This window comes from Heptranchias perlo, chromosome 23 (assembly GCF_035084215.1).
Source record: "Heptranchias perlo isolate sHepPer1 chromosome 23, sHepPer1.hap1, whole genome shotgun sequence".
Classification (NCBI taxonomy): domain Eukaryota; kingdom Metazoa; phylum Chordata; class Chondrichthyes; order Hexanchiformes; family Hexanchidae; genus Heptranchias; species Heptranchias perlo.
This window is the reverse complement of record NC_090347.1, coordinates 17,365,095-17,388,280: the sequence shown is the minus strand read 5'-3', so window position 1 is coordinate 17,388,280 and position 23,186 is coordinate 17,365,095. Positions and strand designations below refer to the sequence as shown.

General features: G+C 39.0%; 1 protein-coding gene across 1 annotated transcript; it reads left to right on the top strand.

Annotated features, from left to right (window-relative positions):
• The first annotated feature begins 326 nt into the window (after window positions 1–326).
• On the top strand, window positions 327–20,789 carry cbx2 (chromobox homolog 2 (Drosophila Pc class)). Its single transcript, XM_068004496.1, has 5 exons — window positions 327–408; window positions 514–557; window positions 7,303–7,368; window positions 7,723–7,792; window positions 16,593–20,789. The coding sequence occupies exons 1-5, from the start codon at window positions 337–339 to the stop codon at window positions 18,078–18,080; spliced, it is 1,740 nt and encodes a 579-aa protein (XP_067860597.1). The 5' UTR covers window positions 327–336; the 3' UTR covers window positions 18,081–20,789.
• Window positions 20,790–23,186: the final 2,397 nt, after the last annotated feature.

Genomic DNA, 23,186 nt, shown 5'->3' with positions numbered 1-23,186 from the left:
TGCATCTTTATATTGAATGGAACTGGAGAACGGCTGGACCATCTCTTCAAAGCGATTCTAACTATTTTGGAAGTTATGCCTTAGTGTTTAGTGTGTTTATCCTTTGTCTGCTTGGGATTTGATTGATTGCAGCGCTTGCAGCGCGGAGAGGGTTAATCCGATGACTCCATTCTCAACGTTCTCTTTTCACTTGGCAACCGCTGACCCGTGCCTAGCAACGGTCACACTAGACGAGACCCGATTGGCCAGTTGGTGATGTGGGTGACGTCACTGTTCCGAGGCCGGAGTGATGAGGGGAGGGGAGGGGGAGGTAAAGTGGAGAGAAACGGCGCGAGGATGGAGGAGCTGAGCGCTGTGGGAGAGCAAGTTTTCGCAGCGGAATGCATTCTAAGGAAAAGACTGAGAAAGGTTGGGGGGGAAAAAAAAGGAGTTTGGAAAACAGACTCACGATATTGCACAGGGTTTCATTCGTGGTGATGTGTGGAAATTGATTTAATTGTTGTTTATTTTCAGGGGAAGCTGGAGTACTTGGTGAAGTGGAGAGGATGGTCTTCCAAGTGAGTGGCATCAGGTTTAACAATACAACAAGAGGAGCAGCGTGCTCCCAACTCCAGCTACGGGCTGGGCTAAGAGCTTCCTCCTTTGTTTCCCCCCCTTTTCCTCTCTTATTTCCCTGCATCTTATTTCTTCTCATCACTTTCATTTAAAAGCATTCTGTGTTCTGTTTCCCTGTACTTTGTTTTACATGCCCCTATAACTGTACCTTTTTTTGATTTGTTGCCTTTCCACCCTTTGATCTTTAATTGTTGATTTGTGTCCTCTATTGTTTAATATATCTGGGATCTTTTAAATTAGTTATTTTCCTCCAATAATTTCGACCCATCCAACCATCCACCTATTTGTTGCTCGGGTATTTGAAACTTAATTTTGTAACTTTATTTCTGTTTTTATGCTTAAATTCTGACATCGTTTCACTTTTTTTGTTAACTGGTAATATTTATTTTGTACAAATGCTTTTTATTATAAAATTACCCTTATTTTTGTTTAGCTCTCCAACCATGTTTTCTTTAATCACTTAAACACAATACTTTTTTACATCTTTCCAAAGACGTTTGAGATGGTGCGATAGTTGCAAAATACAGAAAATAATCGCGGTAAAATACAAAATTTTGGGATTGTGGACTTACCCTTTCTGAATATTCACTTATATACTGAATAAGCTTAATTTTTTTGTTTTGTTTGCTGGTTTCGCATACTGAATTAATCACGCTGGTTGTGTTTTGTTGCATCTTAATGCCTTCAGGTTGCTTAATATTTATCTTCATTTAATCCCTGGAATTATTTAAAACTTATAGTAGTCGTCTAAAATGCATTGTGATTGCACGCACTCCTTTTTGGGTGTCTTAACTGCTTTTTAAAAGAAAAGTATAGCTGATAGTATGCTAATAAGAAGCTGCTTTTGTTTTGATGTAATCAGGTGGCTTCACAATAACATGCTGTTCCACCGTTTACTTCCATTCCATCTGCCCCCTACAAAAGTACATCAGCTTTTCTGTATGGGACTAAGTGAATAGGTTATGATATATAGTCTTTACTCAGTTTTGGTAGAGCTATTTGATGTATGTTTTTGAGTTGGAGGAGAAAGAATACAATATATTTGACCTGAGCTTTTGCAAACTGTAACAGACTTGGTTTGTTATCCTTTTGCTTGGTATTTGTGGAAGTGAGGATGGGGTTAGAAAAAGTAAAAACAAGTCAAGAGGAGGCAAAAATAGAGTTGGAAGGGGTATTTTTGGAATGTGAGCCCAGATTGTGCTGCAACTGAGCTTTTGAGACTGCTTTTTACTGTTTAACCCAAGCAGAATAATGATTACTTAGCTTCAGTACTAGTTGTGCAAACCATTGTATTTATGTTGCAGTGTTGTGAGGGCATTACTTCCAGTTTTAAGATGCAACTGACATGAAATCCTGGCTGGAACATTCCACTTGCTAAGTAACCTGGGGCTACTTTCTAGCAGCCACTTATCAACCTGCAAGTAACATTATCCCTCATCTCCAGTTCCTTATAGTTTATTTCTCTGCTCTCTTTCTTGCTCTGCATAATCCTTTGTGGCCTTTTGCATTCCTTTCCCGCTCAAATGATCTGTTCCTAATCTAAACCATTAACGGCACTTTATTTCTGTTAGGCTTTATTTAAGCAGAAGAAACTAATAGTTTTTTATGAATGAAAAGTTATTTAAAGCCCTACTTGCCAAACATTGAGTAACATTTTTCTAGGGTATTTGCTATTGGGCTATTTCTTTCTTTGACAATGAGCAATTTTACAGTATAACTATTTAAAAGTCACTTAAAATTAAATGCTACATTTCCAATACATTTATTACTTTTTAGTAATCTTGAGTTAGGAGCTTGTTGAACAGAGATTCTAATAGACCATAATGTGTTCAACATTGTACAAAAAACACAACATACTCTATTCTCTTTCTTCCCTTCCCCAACCTAATTAGGAACATTTCAGGATTACTTCACTGTGAAAGGGATTTGAACAGGCAAATCACAATAGTATCATATAACTGAATTTTTAAAAAAACTTTCATTAAATATTTTGCAGGGGATGAGAAGAAATTGGTTCCTTAAACTCCTCCAAATTTTAATGCCCTTAAGGGTCCTAGCATGAATGAGATCCATTAACAAATAATGTCCAAGATACTACCCACATGTGTTTTTATACTTGCTCAGTTAAAAGCATTACAGTTTTGCTTCAGAACTGCTCCGGTGACTGGGAAATCTCTGGCACTTGCATATGTCTGTTAAACCACTGCGAGGGCTTCACCCATTCAGGCTGTGCCACTGTGTTTAGTTCTACTGTTTTACAATCGTGGTGAAATGAAGGCAGATTGTTGCATTTGGACATGATTGGGGAGGGAATTCTGACAATCGGTTCCTGATTGGAACAGAGACGCTTACATTTATAGGAAAGTCCGCATCAGATCTGTCATAGAAAAAGCTCTACCAGATACTTTTTAAAAAAAAAAAATCAATTTTGTCATAATTAATCTCCTATTTGTGCATTAGGATGTGTACAAGAATAATGTTGCATAGCTCTTCTGAAAGGACTGCTAGGTATTCTTAATCCTTTAGATAGAAACTGCACAACAACTGGTCTGGTTGAAAGATATCCCATGGGTGCTTTATCCAGATGCTACTGTGGGGAGAGTTATGCATTCCCAAACAAAGTGCTTCACCTTTTTGCTACTAGAAGTGAGAAGTGTACTAGGCTGTCCACTATTGGATGGTGAGGTTCTTAGCCCTTGCTGTGCAATGTGGAGACTCCTCAGGCTTGGGGTGATATTTACAAGGATTGAGACTGACCATGAGGTGATTTGCAACCTTGAATCATATGATTTTACAGCACAGAAGGAGGCCATTAGGCCAATTGCACCTTTGGAGTTCTCTTGAGAGCCTCATTCCCCTAACCTTTTCCTGTACCCTTTTTTAAAATTTTTCTTTTCCTTGGTTAGGTCACCTGCCCTACAAGGGTCAAATTATGATCTTCTAGCAGCTGGTCCCTTCCATCTTTCTCGGCTCACCTGTTTCACTACCTTCAAGACCAAGTGATATTCTATAAACTCCAGTGCAAGCTAGCTACTGGGAGTTCTGCTATTAGATTGAAAAATCTTCTCAAACTTGTGCACCATGTTCTCCTCTATATATCAGTAGACAGCACAGAAAGTCTGCCATGTGTCTGGGAATGAGGCCTAGATTCTCAGATGATGGAAGCATAATGAAGGGAAGTCCAGAATATAAAGCCCTTGTGGAGTCAACTCAAAATCATTGAGAAAGTGCCACATCCTACATAAATTTCACTTCTCTTGGGTGAATAGTAGCAAAACTATAGCCAGAACAACAGACCTGTGCACACATTTTTGGTTTGAGTATAATACTGAAATGTCAGAGGAGTTGTTTTATGGATGAGACTTTAAACCGAGGTTCCTTCTGCCTGTTCAGATGTAAAAGATCCCATGTCATTATTCGAAGAAGAGTGCTGGAGTTCTCCCAGTGCCCTGGCTAACATTTATCCCTCGGCCAGTATTTATCCCTCAACCAATGCAATCAAAACAGATTGACTGGTCATCTCTCGTGCTATTTATGGGACCTTCTGTGTGCAAAATGAGTGTTGTATTTGTCAACAGTGACTACACTGCAAAAGTAATTAACAAGCTGCCAAGTGCTTTTGAGGCACCCCAAGGACATGAACGGTGCTACACACAACTTTAAAATGATAAACTTCCATGTGGCACAACACATTTGTATGCTCGTGATTCTCCTCACAGCAAGTTCTGACGTTGCCTGTGCCATTAGAGGAAAATTGATAGTCATATCACCCCATCCTGTTCTCTTGTACCTATCTGGGAACAATTTGAGTGCTGAGACCCGGGAAAGTAAATGGTGCACGGTGCGATATAAAAAATTAATAAATGTAAAGATGATAGTGGAAAAATAATATAACCTAAATCTCAGAGTACATCTACATTGAAAAAAAGTTAACAATTTTTTCTTTGTATTCTTTAATCTTTATTCCTCATTCCATTTGTTTTTCTTTTTACTTTGCTCTAGTTTAACATATTCTTCCCCTTTTTTTTGTTCTAGCTTCCCTATTTTCTAATCCATTTATCTGACATGCCTGTTTCTGCTTCCTAACTCTCTTATTTCCTTTTACTCAACCTTCATTTCAGCTTGAATCTGCTGATTGTTTCTCCTTACCCAGACTGGTGCAGTGCTGAAGGTTACTTTGTTGCATGCTCCCGAAGCCGCCGCCTTCACCCTTCATTCCATTCCAACAAAACAGGAAAGAAAAATAAATATTTCCCTCACACACTAACCAGTCACCTCATCAGACCAGTCTGGCTTACCGCATCTAATAGTTGCTGGTATAGCTCTGCAGGAAAATCCTGAGGCTTCAGTTGGGCAATTGAATTGTAATTGATGCAATTCTCTGACCCCAAGGTCCTAGTGCCTGCAGTTATTTGAAAGACCTGGTAACAGACTGATGTTACATTCTATTTTTTACCTAAAAGACATTTTAAAGAGATTATGAATAAGACTGCTTTTTGGGTAAACCTGTATTTATAATTCATAGATTTAAAAAGTGAATTATTATTACAATACGAATAGTAAACCATATTGAGGTATCCTTATTTTGCTCTTGCATCGCTTCTGTGTTTGTCATTATTTGTTAATCTTTAATTTTTCATATGTCTATATAATATATATAACTACATTTTTCCAGTTTTGTTCTGATCTCAAATATTTTTACAACAGATTCTTTAATGTTTGAAATAGCATTATCAGTCTGAGAAATGAAATGTCATACAGTGTGGAATATGGTTGGTGAAAAAAGTCGACCTATTTAAAATCTGCGTTATTTGTATATTTCTACTAAGTTATTTTTGACCAAAATCTGGGATTAAACAAATATCCAGCAAATCCCAATATTAAATTTTCTGTGAGCCTGACTACTGATGTTCACAACCTCACTGTCATATTTGACCCCAAGCTAAGCTTCTGACTCCAGATTTTCTCCATCGCAAAGACTGCCTACTTCCAACTCCGTAACATCATCCATCTCCGCACCCATCCGATGCTGAAACCCTCATTCGTGTCTTTGTCACCTCCAGACTCAACTATTCCAATGCCTTCTTGGCCAGCCTCCCATAAACTTCAGATCATCCAAAACTCTAGTGCCAGTATCCTATCTCACATTGTCTCACTTATCCATTGCTTATTTCCTTGCTGATCTGTATTGGCTCCCGATCCCCCAATGCCTCAAATTTAAAATTATCATCCTCCCTATCAAATCCCTCCATGGCCTTGCCCCTCCCTATCTATAACCTTCTCAAGCGCTACTGCCTCCTCAGGACTCTCCAGCTTCTTGTTTATCCCCCTCCCTTCACCCCACCATTGGCAGTCATGCTAATAGCCCTCATGCCCTACACTCTGGAATTCTCTCCTGAAACCCCTCAGCCTCTCCACCTCCCTCTCCTGTAAGACTCTCCTTTAAAACGCAGCTCAGAGAGTTTTTGATGACCCTTCCTAATCTCTTGCTTGGCTCAGTAGCCATCTTTCTCCCCTCCTCCTTTTCCCACCCCACCCCCCCCCTTGCCTCTGTGAAGTGCCTTGGGATGTTTTTCTGTGTTAAGGACAGTACATAAATGCAAATTGTAGTCACATTTGTTGCTGCTCAGAGATTCTTTTATTGCTGTCTCAATATTTCCATTTTCAGTACAGGTACTTGTGGTTTATGCAGGCTGAAATGGATGAACGGTGAACAATGTAAATGCAGGGGCATTCTACTCCATGATACACTTAAACTACAAAATTGCTGCTTGTGATATTAAGAGTACAAAAGCTTAACACATTCATATGACAATCTGTCTGCTGTCTTAACAAATGTGTTAAACTGTTTTAAATGGGCTAATTCCTCAATTGAAATATTGGATAGAGGAATGTCGTACAAACCCATTGAACATTTGTGCACTAATATTAAACTGCAATTTCTTTGCTTTATTGCGCTGCATTTAGAACTACAAACTATTAACAATTCATTAACACCTGTGACTGCTTTGAGTGAAAATTTAAGCTTTAGTTAGTTTTCAGTAATATCTTTCTTGTGCACACAAGTCTTAGCTGTGGTGTTGATGTACTGGTTAAGTTCTAATTGACAAAACGGACTTCACGGTAAAATGTTAGTTTGTTGGACACTTTTCTACCAATGGCCCATGTAAGAGCTGTCGCTCTTAATGTAATTAGCCAGTTTCAGATTTAGACCCTGAATAGTGCCAATTCATCAATAAGACTGATGAAATGTTTATTTAAAAATAATCCAGTATAATATCATAGAACTGTAATAAGGAATATTTAAAATAAAAGGAGGCTGATGGGATGGGGATTTAGCAAAACTTTATAGGTTTACAGGTTTGATCTAGTTCAAAAGTGTTCAGTTTTTACATTTATAGAGGGTGATCTCACATTTCAACATTAGGAAGATTTAATTGACTAAAATATCAGATTGATTATAATCATAATTTTGACCTTTTACCAAATTCCAGCGCAGGTTTAAGCAAAAGTGTACTGCAATGAATACGCACGTAGGCAAAGGACAGAAATATCAGTAAATCAATAATTGAATTAACAGGATTAATAGTAAGCACTAAGTTCACTATTTTAACAGAATAAAGTAAAACATCTACATTTTGTTTTACCTTTTTATTAATGACACATTGTGTTGTATTTTTCTGATAGACATAATAGCTGGGAGCCAGAAGAAAATATTCTTGATCCACGACTCCTGCTAGCTTTTCAAAGGAGGTAAGAAATCCACTTATACCACTTTTTTCTTCTTTTCCTCCTTCAGCCTGTTTCCTGTTCTACACCCCAGCTAAGAGGATCAGCAGGTCACCTGTGCCATCTGCCAATCCTGTTGTTTACCCAAATACTTTGAAGCACAAAAGCTCGACTGCCCCTCCCAGGTTTCTATTTATTTATTTAAATTTTCCACCCAACTACAAAGGCACGGCTGAGATTGGGAACTCACTTGCACTGTTTTCCTTTATTCTCTCCACACTTGGGCAGTGTGCTGGAATTATTAACAACCACGTGACTATTTGGTTCCATTGGGATTAACTATATGGAAACTTATTTTTTTATTTTTGTTTATTGCAGCCAACAAGAGAAAGAACTGCAGAATCGGAAACGAGGCAAGAGGCCCAGGGGCAGGCCACGAAAACATGTGGTATGATTGATTTTTTTTTTGTTTTGTGACAGGCTAATAGTGGAAAGTGTGCTTTGTGTTCATTTCAATAGAACTGTTGCTTAAGTTAGCTCAAGACACATTAGTATTACAAGAAAACCATTGCTGGAGCACCACACAGAATCAGTGTTGTAAACTTGGATAACAATCCATTTTAACATGAAGTTAGTTTGAAGGATTTGCACTATAATCAGTTAGTCTGGTAAATGATAAATGAGTAACAGCAACCAATACCAATTTTGGATCCTGTCCTGATTTGTAAAGAGCATTATTTTAAATATTTAATGACCATTTCCCCAGAGTTTTACGTTCAGATAATAACTAGAACCTCCCGCTGTTGGTTACATTTTAGCTCAGTTAGCAGTCAGCCACGTCTGTTAGGGCTTCAACGGAATCATTTCATGTGGAAAATAACAATGACTCATTTATTTAAAATGAAAGTTCTCTCCTTTAACAGACAATATAACTCAAATTGTGTCTCTTTCTAATGGACAAGTAAAAGATCTTTTTGATGATCAGATATTACTTTACTATTGTGTAAAGTATGCTTAAAGTGAAAATTTCATTGTGATTGCTTGTTCAGCCATAACAATCCCTTTGATGTCTTTGTAGTGCTCATGTAGATTTTTAACATTATTTTGTCAGTGAAATGGGCAGATAAAATTTAATGCAGGGAAGTGCGAAGTTAGGGAGGAAGAATGAGGAGAGGCAACGTAAACCAAATGGTCCAATTTACACATGGTGCAGGAACAGAGAGACCTGGGGGTTCATATACATAAATCCTTGAAGGTAGCAGGACAAATTGATAAAGTTTTTTTTTTAGAAGAAAGTATACAGGATCCTTGGCTTTAAATAGAAGTATGGCGTACAAAAGTAAGGACGTTATAGTAAACCTTTGTAAATTACTGGTCTGGCCTCAGCTGGGTTATTGTGTCCACTTCTGGGCACCACACTTTAGGAAGGATGTCAAGGCCTTGGAGAGGGTGCAGATGATATTTACCAGAATGATACCAGGGATAAGGAACTTCAGTTATATGGAGAGATGAGAGAAGCTGTGATTGTTCTCCTTGGAGCAGAGAAGGTAAAGGTGAGAATTAATAGAGGTGCTCAAAAATTATGCGCGGTTTTGATAGAGTAAATAAGGAGAAGGTGTTTCCACTGGCAGGAGGGTTGATACCAGAGGACACAGATTTAAGATAATTGGCAAAAGAACCAGAGGGGAGATGAGGAGAATTTTTTTTTTGTGCAGCGAGTTATGTCTGGAATGCACTGCATGAAAAGGTGGTGGAAGCAAATTATATTGTAACTCAAAAGGGAAATGGATATATACTTGAAATGGAAAAATTTGCAGGGCTATGGGGAAAGTGCAGGGGAATCGAACTAATTAGATAAATCTTTCAAAGAGCTGATGCAGGCACAATGGGCCAAATGGCCTCCTTCAGTGCTCTATGATAACAGCATTAGGTTAGACCAAAATTTTAATTTTTGTCTTAACTTTCAGCACTTTTCTAAGCATTAAATTGGGAATTATCAAATGTCATGTGTTTATTTTTAGTGATTGGAGAAAACTTGCCAAAATAAGCAATGTCACTATGGGCCAGAACTTGTGAAGAGCAGCGTGGCTACGCTCGCTGCAGCTCCAGTGAATTAAATTAACGAATGTACTTACTGTGGGCTCTGTGGTGTCGACTTGCTTGATTTTGAGCGCGCAATTTTTTTTAAAAAGCTAGCAACTCAGCCTCTGAGCAGGGTAAGTTAACACGCATGGAACAGTCTGTGAGAATAGAAGACATGCCCACAAAATCTATCAGGAAGTGAAGTCATGTCCGCAAGCAGACATCATTCGTTTAAAGTTAGTATTCTGGAAGTCATTGTAAATAAAAATGTTACCTTTTTTTAAATTAAAAAAACAAAGGTCATTAAATTAAAGAGACAGAAAGGAAAAGTTTAATTTTTTTTTTGGTGACCAAAAACTCTTAAAATAAGGAGTAATATGAGACTCCACATTTTTTTAATTTAATTTTTAGTTATTTGGCAGTCATTAAGACTAATCGCGCTTTTAAAACTTAGCTTAGACCTGCTATTTTTAAGCGTACCTTTTGGTGGCGTAATTAGTTACTTTTCCAGCTGGGCGGATGAGCAAGTTTGCGGTTCCCCCCCCCCCCCCAAGTGATTCAGTGTGTGATTGCCCTTTTAATTCGCAGCTGTCAAATCGCCAGCGCACCAGTAGGAGCAAGTTCACGATTTCCGCGTTTTAGTGCGCATGTGCAAATGCGGGAATTTGCTTCTTCGATTCGCCATTAAAAACAGAGTGCTGTTGAGCTCCCCCGTTATTTCGGGAGCAAGTTCTGCCTATATGACGTGTATATACTAACACGTAAGGATGGGATTTTTTTAAATTACATTTTTGTTTACAATTTAATGGTGCACTAGTGGAATGGTAGATGTTTGTAAATACATAGGAATCAATTTTTGTCTTTACTGCCTGGGTGTAAAGTGTCACCTGGTCCAAGCACTGAGGAAAATTGGCTGGGGAGGATCGCAGGTCCATAAGAGTCCATCCAATTTTCCTTCCATTTGTATTAATGGAGGAAAATCAGGCACTTCTCAATCCTCTGTTTTCTGCCCAGTTTTCCTCTTTATCCTTTGCCCAGGTGATCCTTGATGCTTAGGCACGAAAGATGAAAATCTACCCCCTTAACTCATGCAATATAAGAGATGGAATCTGACTCTCAAAGGACATTGACCCCTCAGTATACGCGCTAGTTAAAGTCTCTACATTTGAAGGGGCGGTGTTAGTTGTAAGGAAATAAAATCTGTCAAACTTAATTTTGAAACTTTACACTTAAAAAAAAAAATCAAAGTTGGTGCTCTGTTACATAGAATTATATAGAATGTACAGCACAGAAACAGGCCATTCGGCCCAACAGGTCCATGCCGGTGTACATGCTCTGCACGAGCCTCCTCAATCCCTACTTCATCTAATCCTATCATTCCATACAAGAACTTTATAAAAAAAAATATGTAAAATGAAAATATATTACAAAGTCACATTTGGGAAGCTATCCAGACTATTGTTTCTTGCACATTTCAATTGCTTGCTGGTTGCTTGTAACTGTCGACCTCAATACAATTAAACCCAAAGACTCTCAATGCTGCCTTTTTAATAATTTTATGCTTATGCAGAACTAATATAATTTCCATAGGCTCTACTATTTTTTCGCCTTCAAATATAATTTCTCAGTTAGCATATTCCCAAAGAGATTCCTCCCTGAGCCAATCTTTCTAAATACAAATAACTATTTGGTTTATAATACCATTTTTCAAAACAAGATTTCAACAAGATCACATAGTAAATTTAGTTAAAAGCATTAAATTGACAACATTGTAAGTGTAATATGGAAAGAAAAACAGAATTTTTGACCTATGTTAATAGTCCTATAAATATCTTAATCCTCCTACATTCACAAAGCTTTAAGACTGATTGTCTCAGCCCAAGAATGATGATTAGCAAATGACTAGCTCTATAATGTAATAGAATGATTCTATAGTCACAAAATGGTTTCCAGAATTCTATAAACAAATCAGTTACAGTCCCTGTCTACCCTTTTGGTTAGTCTGCAAGCAACACTTGAGGAAAGTTAAATTCGCTGTCTTTATCTGTTTGAATGGGGTTATATTCAACTTTGATCAATTCCACAGCATTGAAATAAATCTTGGGCCTGTTAAATGGATAAGAGTTGAACAATATAGATGGAGTTTCAGACTGTTACGTGTTGCCCTCCACTACCAAAGTATCTGGCGGCAGGCACAATAAGAGGGTGCGTCTCCTGTTGGTGTTAAGAATGTCATGGAACTAATAACATGAAGAGAATTCTCTCACTATCCCCTCATCCTCCAAACACCACCATTATTTCTTGCTTTTTTTTTTAAAAAAAAGAGCAATACATTTGGTTCAGGAGGAAAATCCAGACCAATAACCTGGTGGACTCCAAACGGTTTTGACTCCAGGTTTCAAATCCTGCCGACAGCCAGTAGAGACATATGGCTCACCTAATGAATGTCACTGAAGGTGCGGTGTAATGCCTATTATGTAATGTAATATGCCTTTTTAGATTTACTGCAAATCTAGGCAATGTGCATCACCAATGAAATCCCTTGCCTCCTTCATCTAAAATAAGCCTAATTAAATATCTCGCTCACTGCTTTCTGATCAAAGAATTACCGCTTCATATAACAAGTGAAATATGATCTGCTTCCGATATCAGCTTTATGTGGAAATTGTCTGTTTAGGAAGGTTTATGTTAACTAATCTAGACTGACATGCCATTTCAATACTAAGGAAGTGTTGCATTGTCAAAGGTTTTAGATGAGAAGTCACATTTCTGGTGGTTCATTAGTTAAAGATCCTGTTGCACTATTCAAAAACTAACAAAGTTCTCCCAGTGACCTGGTCAACATTTGTTCCTCAACCAATTTTTTTTTAGAAAAGATTGATCAGTCATTGGTCCCTTTTATTGTTTTGGGACAGTGATGTCGAATGGCTGCTGTATTTATCTACATAACAGTCACCATACTTCACAAAGTAATGTATTGTATAAAGTCCTTTGCAATGTTTCAGTATGAAAGGTGCTTATATAAATGCAAGTATTGATTTATTATTAAGTACTATGGTGTTTTAGAGGCTGTCAAATGTTCCTGGTCTGTAGGAAATGCTAAAATTTGCAGATAAAGTATGATTGTTCAAAACTGTCAATGTACAGTTTTTAAAGAATAAACAACTCTCCATAATGAAACCAACTGCTGAATGAAGAAAGGCAAAATAGTTATATTGGTGCAGAGATGTTTGCAAAGTATAGAAAGTTTTTGTGGTAATATTAGCAAATTTATCATAATTTCCTGTACATCTGAGGAAAATGTAATCCTGGGGTGTGCATATGATGAATTCCTGAATTTAATGGACTGCCATTTTCAAGAAAAAAATGTTTGGTAAATCATTTTTACATGTAAGGTCATTGTCTTACAAGTATTTTAACCACTGAAAAGAAAAAGTTGGACAGAATGTTTCCTGGACTTCTCATTGTTCCTACTTATTCTGAGTGTCACCGCACAGTGACCTATCTGACAAAGGGGAACTCCTATTATGTGGTGAATCAGGCATGCAAGTCTACATCATAGCACAAGTTGAATATGTCACTGCGTATTGGAGGTCATTTGAACAACATCTGTTTTTGAAATAGATTTGCCAGTCCAGAAAGATATACTCTGCATTGTACTTTTTGCTTTGAGTTTTCCAGAAGCTAAACTTTTTAAAATGAATATTGGAAGTGATTAACAAGAAACAGGAATAAAAGTTTCAAGAAAGAAATATGGGAAAGGAGAAAGTGGTGGGTGTTACTTATTAAGCTTCCACTGCTATGGCAGATGGATCATGATTGTAGTACCCTGGCTAATTCTGCTTTCTTTTTCTAGTGTAAAAATAACACTACTACATCTATGTTCTGCTAACACCAAAGTAGTGTTAACCACCTCCAAAAATTCAACTTTAAAACTTTATAAGGAAAATGTCAAAATTATTGGGTTTCAGGAATGTGACAGCAAGAATTTAAAACCTGGCCATTCCATCAGAAACCGTGTTCTACTGTATTATTACAGTGCTTGATTTAACACAGCTGGTACCTTACAGGAATCAGCGACATCTAGTGAGAAAACACCAGAACATAATCCAACCGACTGATTACATTAGCTGCTTGGTTATACAAGAAAATTGAATCAATTGTGAATAAAACCATGTTAAAACTTGTCCCCTCGTTCTCTAAAGTAGAATAAGAAAGAGATAGACAAGTATATATTCAGTTTGATACTCTTGCTTTATTGTACTATCATTGTAGGCCTAATTCCTTGATTCTTAAACAGCAGTCTTTAGTTGTTGAATTTGAAAAACAAAAGTGCTTTTAGTTGACTAAAGTGATTATGGGAAGAGAGTTTTAAAATTAGTTTTTAAATTTTAATTCTTGCTCACCTCTTCCGCCAGTGCCATGCATCATCTCCCAGCTGAGCAACTAGACCGGCAACCTGCATGTTCACTTCTGCCAATGCCTCTCTGTAACTAATTACTGTGGAGGTGCTCTTAGACAGCAACCTTGGGTGACTTGAAATCTTTTCCTTTATAAGGATGCCTTCTGCTGGAAATAGAAATATCATTTTGGTGTACATCGAGTTACATCAAGTCTACAGTGCAGAAACAGGTCCTTCGGCCCAATTGGTCTATGCTGACGTTTATGCTCCACACAAGCCTCCTCTCTCCCTCCTTCATCTAAACCTATCAGCATACCCTTGTATTCCTTTCTCCCTAGTATGCTTATCTAGCTTCCCTTTAAATGTATCTATGCTAATTGCCACAACTGCTCCTTGTGGTAGCGTGTTACACTTTTTGGGTAAAGAAGTTTCTCCTGAATTCCCTATTAGATTTATTAGTGACTACCTTATATTTATGACTTCTAGTTATAGGGCCAGATGTCACGCAGAGCGGCGAGGCAATGCTGACCGCAGCTCCTGCGAATTTAATTAACGAAAATACTTACTGTGGGACCTGTGGCGTCCAATTGCTTGAATTTGAATTTCAAACAAATTGTGCGCTATCAGCCCAGCCTCTGCGCAGCATGAGTCACCGCGAGGCTGGAAACGTCTGAGGAGAAGTCACACCCACAAATTCAGGCTGCATTGCTCAAGCAGGCAAGTAGACTTCATTCATTTAAAGTTAGTATTCTGGATGTCATTGTAAATATACTTTTTTTAAGAAGCCAAAGAAATAATTGAATTAAATTAGAGACAGAAGGGAATTTTTTATAAATTTTTTTAATTTAATTTTTTTTTTAATGACCAAAAACTATTAAAATAAGGAGTAATAGGAGGCTGCACATTTTTCAAAAGTTAACTTTTAGTTGTTTGGCTGTCATTAAGACTAACTGCACTTTAAAACTTAGTTTAGACCTGGTATTGTTGAGCGTACCCATATGGTGGCATAATTAGTTACTTTCGAGCTGGGTGTATGAGCAAGTTGCAGCCTTTTTAATGATTGCAGCGTGTGATGGCCCTTCTAATTCGCAGCTGCCATATTGCTGGCGAACGACTAGGAGCAAGTTCACGATTTCCGCGTTTTACTGCACACGCAGGAACTTACTCCTTCAATTAACCATTTAAAACTGAGAGCGCTATTGAGCTCCACCGTTATTTCAGGAGTGGTTTCTGGCCCATGGACTGCCCCACAAGTGGAAATATTTTCTCTACGTCCGTCCTAGCAAACACTTTCATTACCTTTAAAGACCTCTATCAGATCACCTTTCAGCCGTCTCTTCTAGAGAAAAGAGCCCCAGCCTGTTTCAGCCTTTCCTAATACCTTTTCCCAAAGGTAGGGGAGTCTATAACGAGGGGGCATAGATTTAAGGTGAGAGGGGAGAGATACAAAAGGGTCCAGAGGGGCAATTTTTTCACTCAAAGGGTGGTGAGTGTCTGGAACGAGCTGCCAGAGGCAGTAGTAGAGGCGGGTACAATTTTGTCTTTTAAAAAGCATTTGGACAGTTACATGGGTAAGATGGGTATAGAGGGATATGGGCCAAGTGCAGGCAATTGGGACTAGCTTAGTGGTATAAACTGGGCGACATGGACATGTTGGGCCGAAGGGCCTGTTTCCATGTTGTAAACTTCTATGACATATCCTCTCAGTTCTGGTATCACCCTTGTGAATCTTTTTTGCACCTTCTCCAATGCCTCTATATCCTTTTTCATAATATGGAGACCAGAACACAGTACTCCAAGTGTCGTCTAACCAAGGTTCTATACAAGTTTAACATAACTTCTCTGCTTGTTCAATTCTATCCCTCTACAAATGAACCCCATTGCTTGGTTTGCCTTTTTTGTAGCCTTATTAACCTGTGTTGCCACTTTGTGATTTTGTGTATCTGTACCCTGAGATCCCTTTGCTCCTCTACCCCATTAAGACTCTTATTATCCAAGCAAAGGATCCTTTCCTGAGCAAGGGACAATATAAGGGGTAATATGCCCATGACAGAGAATCTCTCCTGTTGGCAGCGTGTTTCGAAGAAGTGATTTTTCCGTTCATTGCAGTCTGTTATTTCCTGTGTACTGCCAGTGGGTGAGGTTCCTTACCCCAAATGCATGCTAGAAAAATTACCCCATTAGCTTTACCCTGTAACTGGCACATGATCTTGGCACTGGATGTAAAGAGTGGGGAAAAAATACTTCACCTCTCCAGAATTGACGACATTAGCTTTCAACACAAAAGAACTCTAGTTCTCGTGTAACATTCTATGGCTTTAATTGATGACTTGATCATTGGTGCAGATTTGCAAGATCCTTTTAGATTAATGTGATATCAACTGGGTGAATAAGCTTTTGTTATTGAAATAAATTGTCTTCACCATAGATTGATTTTGAAAATAAGGCTAAGATCCATACATGGATTACACTTGTTCTAACAGGTACGTATCTTTAAAGAAACAAAAACAGAAAATGCTGGAAACGTTAAGCATGTCAGACAGCTTCTATGGAGCAGACAAGTTGATGTTTCTGGTGTGGATCCTTCAACAGAATGTTCTGGGTTTTCATGAAGCGCCCAGTTTGTCTGTTGTCCCCACAGACGCTGTATGATCTTCGGAGTGTTCTGTTTTTGTTTCTGATTTCCAGCATCTATAGTTTTGTTTTGTTTGATGTAGAGTTTTCCATGGATTGAATTAATTTTTTTCCTTTTTGTTTTGCATAGGAACAAGAAGCTCCTCTTTCATCAAAATCGAGCAGTTCTTCTGAGGGGGATGAGGATGAAGATGATGATGAGGAGGAAGAGGAGGAGGAGGAAGAGGAAAGTGATGATCAGACCCAGTCTACATCCCGGAGCAATGAACGGCGGGAAGAATCTGACCGTATCCCTCAGAAACGGACACAGACTGAAATCAGCCAAACTAAAACAGACTTAAAGGACACGGGTAAAAAGAAACGCACCAGCAAAGTAATTCGCAGTGAACTTCGGAAGAACATAAAAACTAAACCAGGAAAAGCTTTAAAAACATCTGGAAATGACACAAGTGGTGACTCTGGAACAGATGAATCATCGAAAGAGAAGCTGGGAAAACCAGAGGGATCTGTGAGTGAGAATAACGCAGCATCAGATAAAAGCACGTTGGAACCTCCGAGTGTAACTAGTGGAATGTTAAATTCCAGCATCTTCAATTCACCAAAACCCAGTAATTCCAGGTTAGCCTTGCAAACAGCAAATCGTACAGGATTAGGTCAGCACTCTTCCAGCATACATCCTACCAGTCCAACGGCACTGAATAAATCTGCCTCTGAAATGCAGCATGTGAATACGCCAGTGCTAAATCCACAAACAGTGACTGAAAAAAATAAGCTTGGCTTAATTAAGAATCCTGGGAATGCTAAAAGTTCGATTGAGTTGTGCAAATCTGACTTGGACTCAAAGAGCTTGAATATTCCTGGACCAATGAAGACCAGTTCCAGTGTTTGTAGTTCAGCTAATCCAGGATCAAATTCCCAAAGTCTGAACAATCAAAGTGCTAGCACCCTGGGTCGGAATTTACCAGCTTTAAACACTCCGAACACTAACAATTCAGGATTAAATTTACATGCCTTAAACCTGCAGAGTACCAACAAGATGGGACTGACTTCAAAGAATGTAACTGGTCCAGGAATGAATTCACCGGGTTTGACTTCAAAGAACAACATCAACAATTTATCATTTGTGAATTCCAGGAGCGTCGGGACTCCAGGGCTGAATTCAACTGAATTGAACTCTCATGTTTCTAATAAAGCATTAAATTCACAGACTGTCAATAGCCAGGCATTATGTGAGAGCAGTGGGAAAGATGGTGTTGAGAAGGAGAATCAGATGAAAGTAGATAAGGAGACTACAAACACTGCAATCCATCATTCTGACAGCCAAATCAGGGACAGCGACAAAAAGGATGTTTCATCTGAGACATCCAAACAGAGCAGCAATGTGCCAACAGAACTGAGCACAGGTGAGGAGACGATGAGTTCGGACTCCGATCACGATTCTTCATTTTCGAGCATGGTTCCAAACCCATCCATTTCGGTCCAGACAAACCAAGACTGGAAACCGACCCGCAGCTTAATCGAACACGTGTTTGTCACTGATGTAACTGCCAACCTGGTCACAGTGACAGTGAAGGAGAGTCCGACCAGTGTGGGCTTTTTCAACATTCGACATTATTAGTCATTAGTTGAAAAATAAACTCTGGTAACCGAACGTTAATCTTCCACGAGAAATCAGTTTTTATCTTGGCCTTTATGAACTCTTGACTTGTGCTTTACAGCTGTAAGCACCATTTACAATGATGCAAAAATTGCAGTTTCCTCCACCTCGTCCAAACAAAAATAGTGCGTTAAATAGAAAGTAGCCCCTTTTGAATTGGCTAATTTTTTTTCAATCTGATTCATTCTGTCAATCTGTAGTCAAACCCACACATTTTTTTTGTACGTAGGATGTATTTATGTAAATTGAGTCCCATTTGAGTACCTGCAAAATAACACTTGACTGTCCATTTCAGTTTTTTTTTATAAAATGAAGGTTGAAGAATGAAAAGCACGATGAACAAATAAATGACTTCTATTGATGCCAGGAGCAGTAAAGCCTGGGGAGATCAGCCATAAAGAAGGGCTACGTTTTAGTGACATATTCTAGGCCTTTAGTCAGTGCATGAAACTTTATAAATATAGAAGGAAAGGTCATCAGAGAGGAATAGAATAACTTGTTGCTGAAACAACTTATGACATTGATTTATATTTGTTAGGAAATGCAAGAAAGCTACTACCCAGCAGTGAGTGTACATGCCCCTATTAGCAGAGAAAGGACCAGTATTGACCAAGTTATGGAAAGTCAGGAGTTGAGCCCATAACTTACCACCAGAAAGACAGAACGTCACCTGTACTTGTTTGCTTCAGTTGGGTTAATCTGGTTGGTTTTCTGCAGGGACACAATATGGGAAGTGAACAAATGAATGCTGTTTGATAATTAGCAGGACAATTTTAGCCTGATCCTTGTACAGTAGAAGCTTCTTATTGGAACACTTCTATGGTGGCCAAACTGTTTTGTTCAATAATCTAATCAAGAAAACTCTATAGAATGTAAATGAGGGTTTTGGTTAACAGTGCCTATTAACCAGCATTATGGGCTCTGTCTAAGCCACGCTGATAAGAAGTTATAGAATCAAAATGACACTAAGGCCACCAGCAGTGCATCAAATGACCAGATATAATTTTAAGCTGGTTTCATTGGGCCGTATAGTTGGGGAAACTAGGTTGTAGGGTGGCATAAAATACTAGCCTTTAATCTTTTGGACAGACATTTAATCCCTCTTGGCTAGATTCAAAGTATCACTTCAAATTACTCGCAATCATAATTGAAATCTTCAGGTTTTTAAAACCTAGCCAATCACTACTTCCTGTTTACCTCATCTTCCTTTTTTAAAATTCTTTTCAAGCCTGGTGGTATCCTGCACTGCAGGTGTTGGACTTTCACCATGGAATCTCAATTTAACTAACAGGAGTTTTGGCCACCAAGGCTTGAACCCATGAAACAGTAGGAACAGGAGTAGGCCATTCAGCCCCTTGAGCCTGTTCCATCATTCAATTAGAATATGGCTGATCTGTACCTGTGCTCCATATCCTGTGATACCCTTACCTAATAAAAATCTGTCTATTTTCTATCTTGAAAATTTCAATTGGCCCAGCACCCACAACCTTTTGAGGAGAGAAGTCCACATTTCCATTACCCTTTGTGTGAAAAAAGTACTTCCTGATTTCACTTCTGAATGGCCTAGCTCTAATTTTAAGATTGCGCCCTCTTGTTCTGGATTCCCCCACCAGCCAAAATAGCTTCTCTGTACCTACTCTATCGAGTCCTTTTGTCATTTTATATACCTCAAATTAGATCACCCCTCAACCTTCTAAGGTTGGGAATACAAGTTTATGCGAACTTGGCCTCATAATTTAACTCTTTAAGCCCCAGTATCATTTTAGTGAATCTGCGGTGCACCCCCTCCAATATCCTTCGAGGTGCAGTGCCCAGAACTGAATGCAATAGTCCAGATGGGGTCTGACCAACTCTGTGTACAATTAAAGCATAACTTCCTCCCCTTTGTGTTTCACCCCTCTTGAGATAAAGGCTAACATTTCATTAACTTTTTTGATTACTATTTGTAGCTGCATGACCTAAGTTTTAAACCTTACTATTAACTTTGGTGGCTAAAAAAGTTGTGAAATTTGATTTTAAAATTTAAATACCTCACTGTCTAGCTGATAGATGAATGGCCATATGGATGAGGTACTGGATAGTGACTGATGGCCATGAAACCATACCTGAACAAGGAATTGATACCTTCAGGGGAGAGGAGAAAAATGAGGGGGGAAAACTAACTTTTTATTATTGAGGTCGGATAGCTTTAGACTTAACCTTTTAGGCTAACTCAGCAGTAGAATCATAGACTGATGCAGCACAGAAGGAGGCCATTCGGCCCATCGTGCCTGTGCCGGGTAGGTTCAGCATTAACTTAATTTTTATAAAATTAAAATGTGTATCAAAGTGCTACTGTGAAATTGTTTTTGTACTCAAGTTTTCTCAAAGGACAGAATGTAGGTCAATAAAAAAAAATTCAATTCAAACAGCAATGAAGTCATTATTTTGAACAACTATAACAATTTTATTAAAAATCCACACCCCACTCCCCCTTACGGGAGCCATTATATTGCTATTTAGCCCCCACTGCTGAAAGGATTGGGCTGTGTTTTGCCACAGGAGTTACCCAGGTTGTTGTTTGGTTAACAAGAGGTGCAGTTTTCACTGAAGCCCCTGCATCCAGCAGCCTATCCATCTATAAGTGTAATTAAGTGTTGTGTCTGGCATGTGTGCGTAGCGTCACGCCTCTCCAAGGTGTTGCTTTTATTCATTATAAATAAAAATTATGGAACAAACACAAAACTGATGCATAAAATTAGCCATTGTATACTACAAATACCTCTGAGAATTCCTTTTGGAGCTATGAGCTTCTGCAGCTGAAGCATGGAGTTATAAATCTTGTTGAGATATGTTCATCAGAGTTGTAATTTTCATATTCTCCTTATGAAAATACCATACCCTGAATACACTATGATAACCTATGTCGCCAGACAGAAAATTTACAAATAACAAACATGAGGTGAAAGGAAGTTTTTAAAAAAAAAATTGAAACCACTTCATTTTTTCACTACTTTACAAAGTTTAAACTGCTAAAACCTCTGAGCCGAAGATGGGATAAGATTGAGAATTTTTATGATGTGCTTTGAAGATGAGCTTGGAGATTGCCATTAAATTTAGTGGGGGCAGTTTTAACTTGAGACTCACAAAGGGATAGAAATTTGTTGGTGCCCGGTTTTGGGCGCAAAGGCAGCAATGCAGCTGTAACTTGCGCCCAAACCATGGAAGCCCAAGGTGGACAAAATTGGGTCATGGGCCTCATTAATAATAGTTGTGCAAGTTGCCCGCACCTGTCGCACCTCCAGAGTCACCACTTCCTCCGGCACCTGTTGCACCTCCTCATTTACATATGTAAGGGACCTAGCGGTTATTTTAGGGGGCCTGTCCCAATATCGGGATGGACATCTTTTAGCTGTCCTTTAGGCACAGGATGTTGATCCCAGAAATTGGTCCTCGTTGTGCTAGTTTTACATTTTTAAAACTGGCACAATGAGTTCCAACTTCTAGCCCAACAGGCGGGCAGAGTGCACCCAACAATGGCTTCTTGTTACCACCGTGTGGCCCGAGCCACTTTGAGGTCAGGCCCTCGTATACATGCTGCTAGTGAGCTCCGGACACCAAATGGGCACTCTTCATAGAATGGTTACAGCACAGAAGGAGGCCATTAGGCCCATTGAGCCCATGCTGGCTCCTTGTAAGAGCAATGCAGTTAGTCCCATTTCCCCCCGCTCTTTCTCCGAAGCCCTGCAAATTTTTTCCTTCAAATAATTATCCAATTTTTTTTTGACAGCCACGATTGGATCTGCTCCTGCCACCCTTTCAGGCAGCGCATTCCTGATCATAACTACTTGCTGCATACAAAGTTTTCCCTCATGTTGCCTTTGCTTCTTTTGCCCATCATCTTAAATCTGTGTCCTCTGGTTCTCGACCCTTCCGCCAATGGGAACAGTTTCTCTTTATTTACTTTAAACCCTTTATGATTTTGAACGTTTCTGTCAAATCTCCTCTCAACCTTCTCTGCTCTAAGGAGAACAACCCCAGCTTCTCCAGTCTCTCCACGTTACTGAAGTCTCCCAACCCTGGAACCATTCTAGTAAATCTTTCCTGCACCCTCTCTAAGGCCTTCACATCCCTCCTAAAGTGCGGTGCCCAGAATTGGACACAATACTCCAGTTGTGGCCGAACCAGTGTTTTATAAAGGTTCAACATAACTTCCTCTTGAGGCAGTTCGCTGGTTGTGGACGGTGGGAAATCGGGCAGCTCCTATGTGGAGCTGATCAAGAGTCTGAGCCTGGGATGGGGACAGTGTAAAATGAAACTTAGGCCATTTTCTGAGTGACCTTTAGCAATCCCTTTAAGGACTGCTGATTAGGTACTCAATGCTGGTACAAATGGGCGGGGCATATGCGACGCATACTCCATCCATTTGTACCTCAAAATTGCAATTAGGATCCTGCGTACATAAAAAAATACCCCAATTTGCATTTAAAGTGGCCTCCCGCCTGAAACAGGCAGACGCTCAGCCACCCATCTCGGGACCCTACCCAAGATGGCTCAGTTCCATGCTGCGCTTACCAACTGAGTTGGTTTTATGTTAAATCTTTACAAGGTAACAACTGTTGTTTATTCTACGTGATGCACATTGGCTTGGAGTTTTGCGCTGCCGCAAATTACATTGAGTTGCACTGAGTTTCCGCTAAAATGCACTAACATAATCACAAACATAAAATCTACTATGAATCAGCACAATTCGGCAGCTTAACATAGCGTAATATTTTTTTGCAATAAATAATTCATTGATGTATTTAAGAGAGTAGCAACCTGGTGCAGTTTTATTATTGCGTCTAAAAATAAGCATTTTTAATAACGGTCTCCAGTCCTCTGCCTGTGAATAACCTGATTTAAAATCACTGAAAATGACTCAAAAAAAAACTATACTGGAGCATTTACTACTTTCATTGGTGTACACTAATCAGTTTCTTAGTAAGTTAATATTTAAAAACATTTAAACAGTGCCTTTGCGCCTAAGAAAGCTAGCATAATTTTAAAACCCTCCTCTAACGTCCGCAGGCTGGTGCAATCGGCAGA

What these genes read in the sequence shown, in the direction of transcription:
- cbx2 (XM_068004496.1), top strand. Translation starts at nt 337, where the DNA reads ATGGAGGAGCTGAGCGCTGTGGGAGAGCAAGTTTTCGCAGCGGAATGC. An exon ending in TAAGGAAAAGACTGAGAAAG is followed by an intron (nt 409 to 513) that starts GTTGGGGGGGAA and finishes GTTTATTTTCAG; the next exon opens with GGGAAGCTGGAGTACTTGGT. An exon ending in CTGCTAGCTTTTCAAAGGAG is followed by an intron (nt 7,369 to 7,722) that starts GTAAGAAATCCA and finishes TGTTTATTGCAG; the next exon opens with CCAACAAGAGAAAGAACTGC.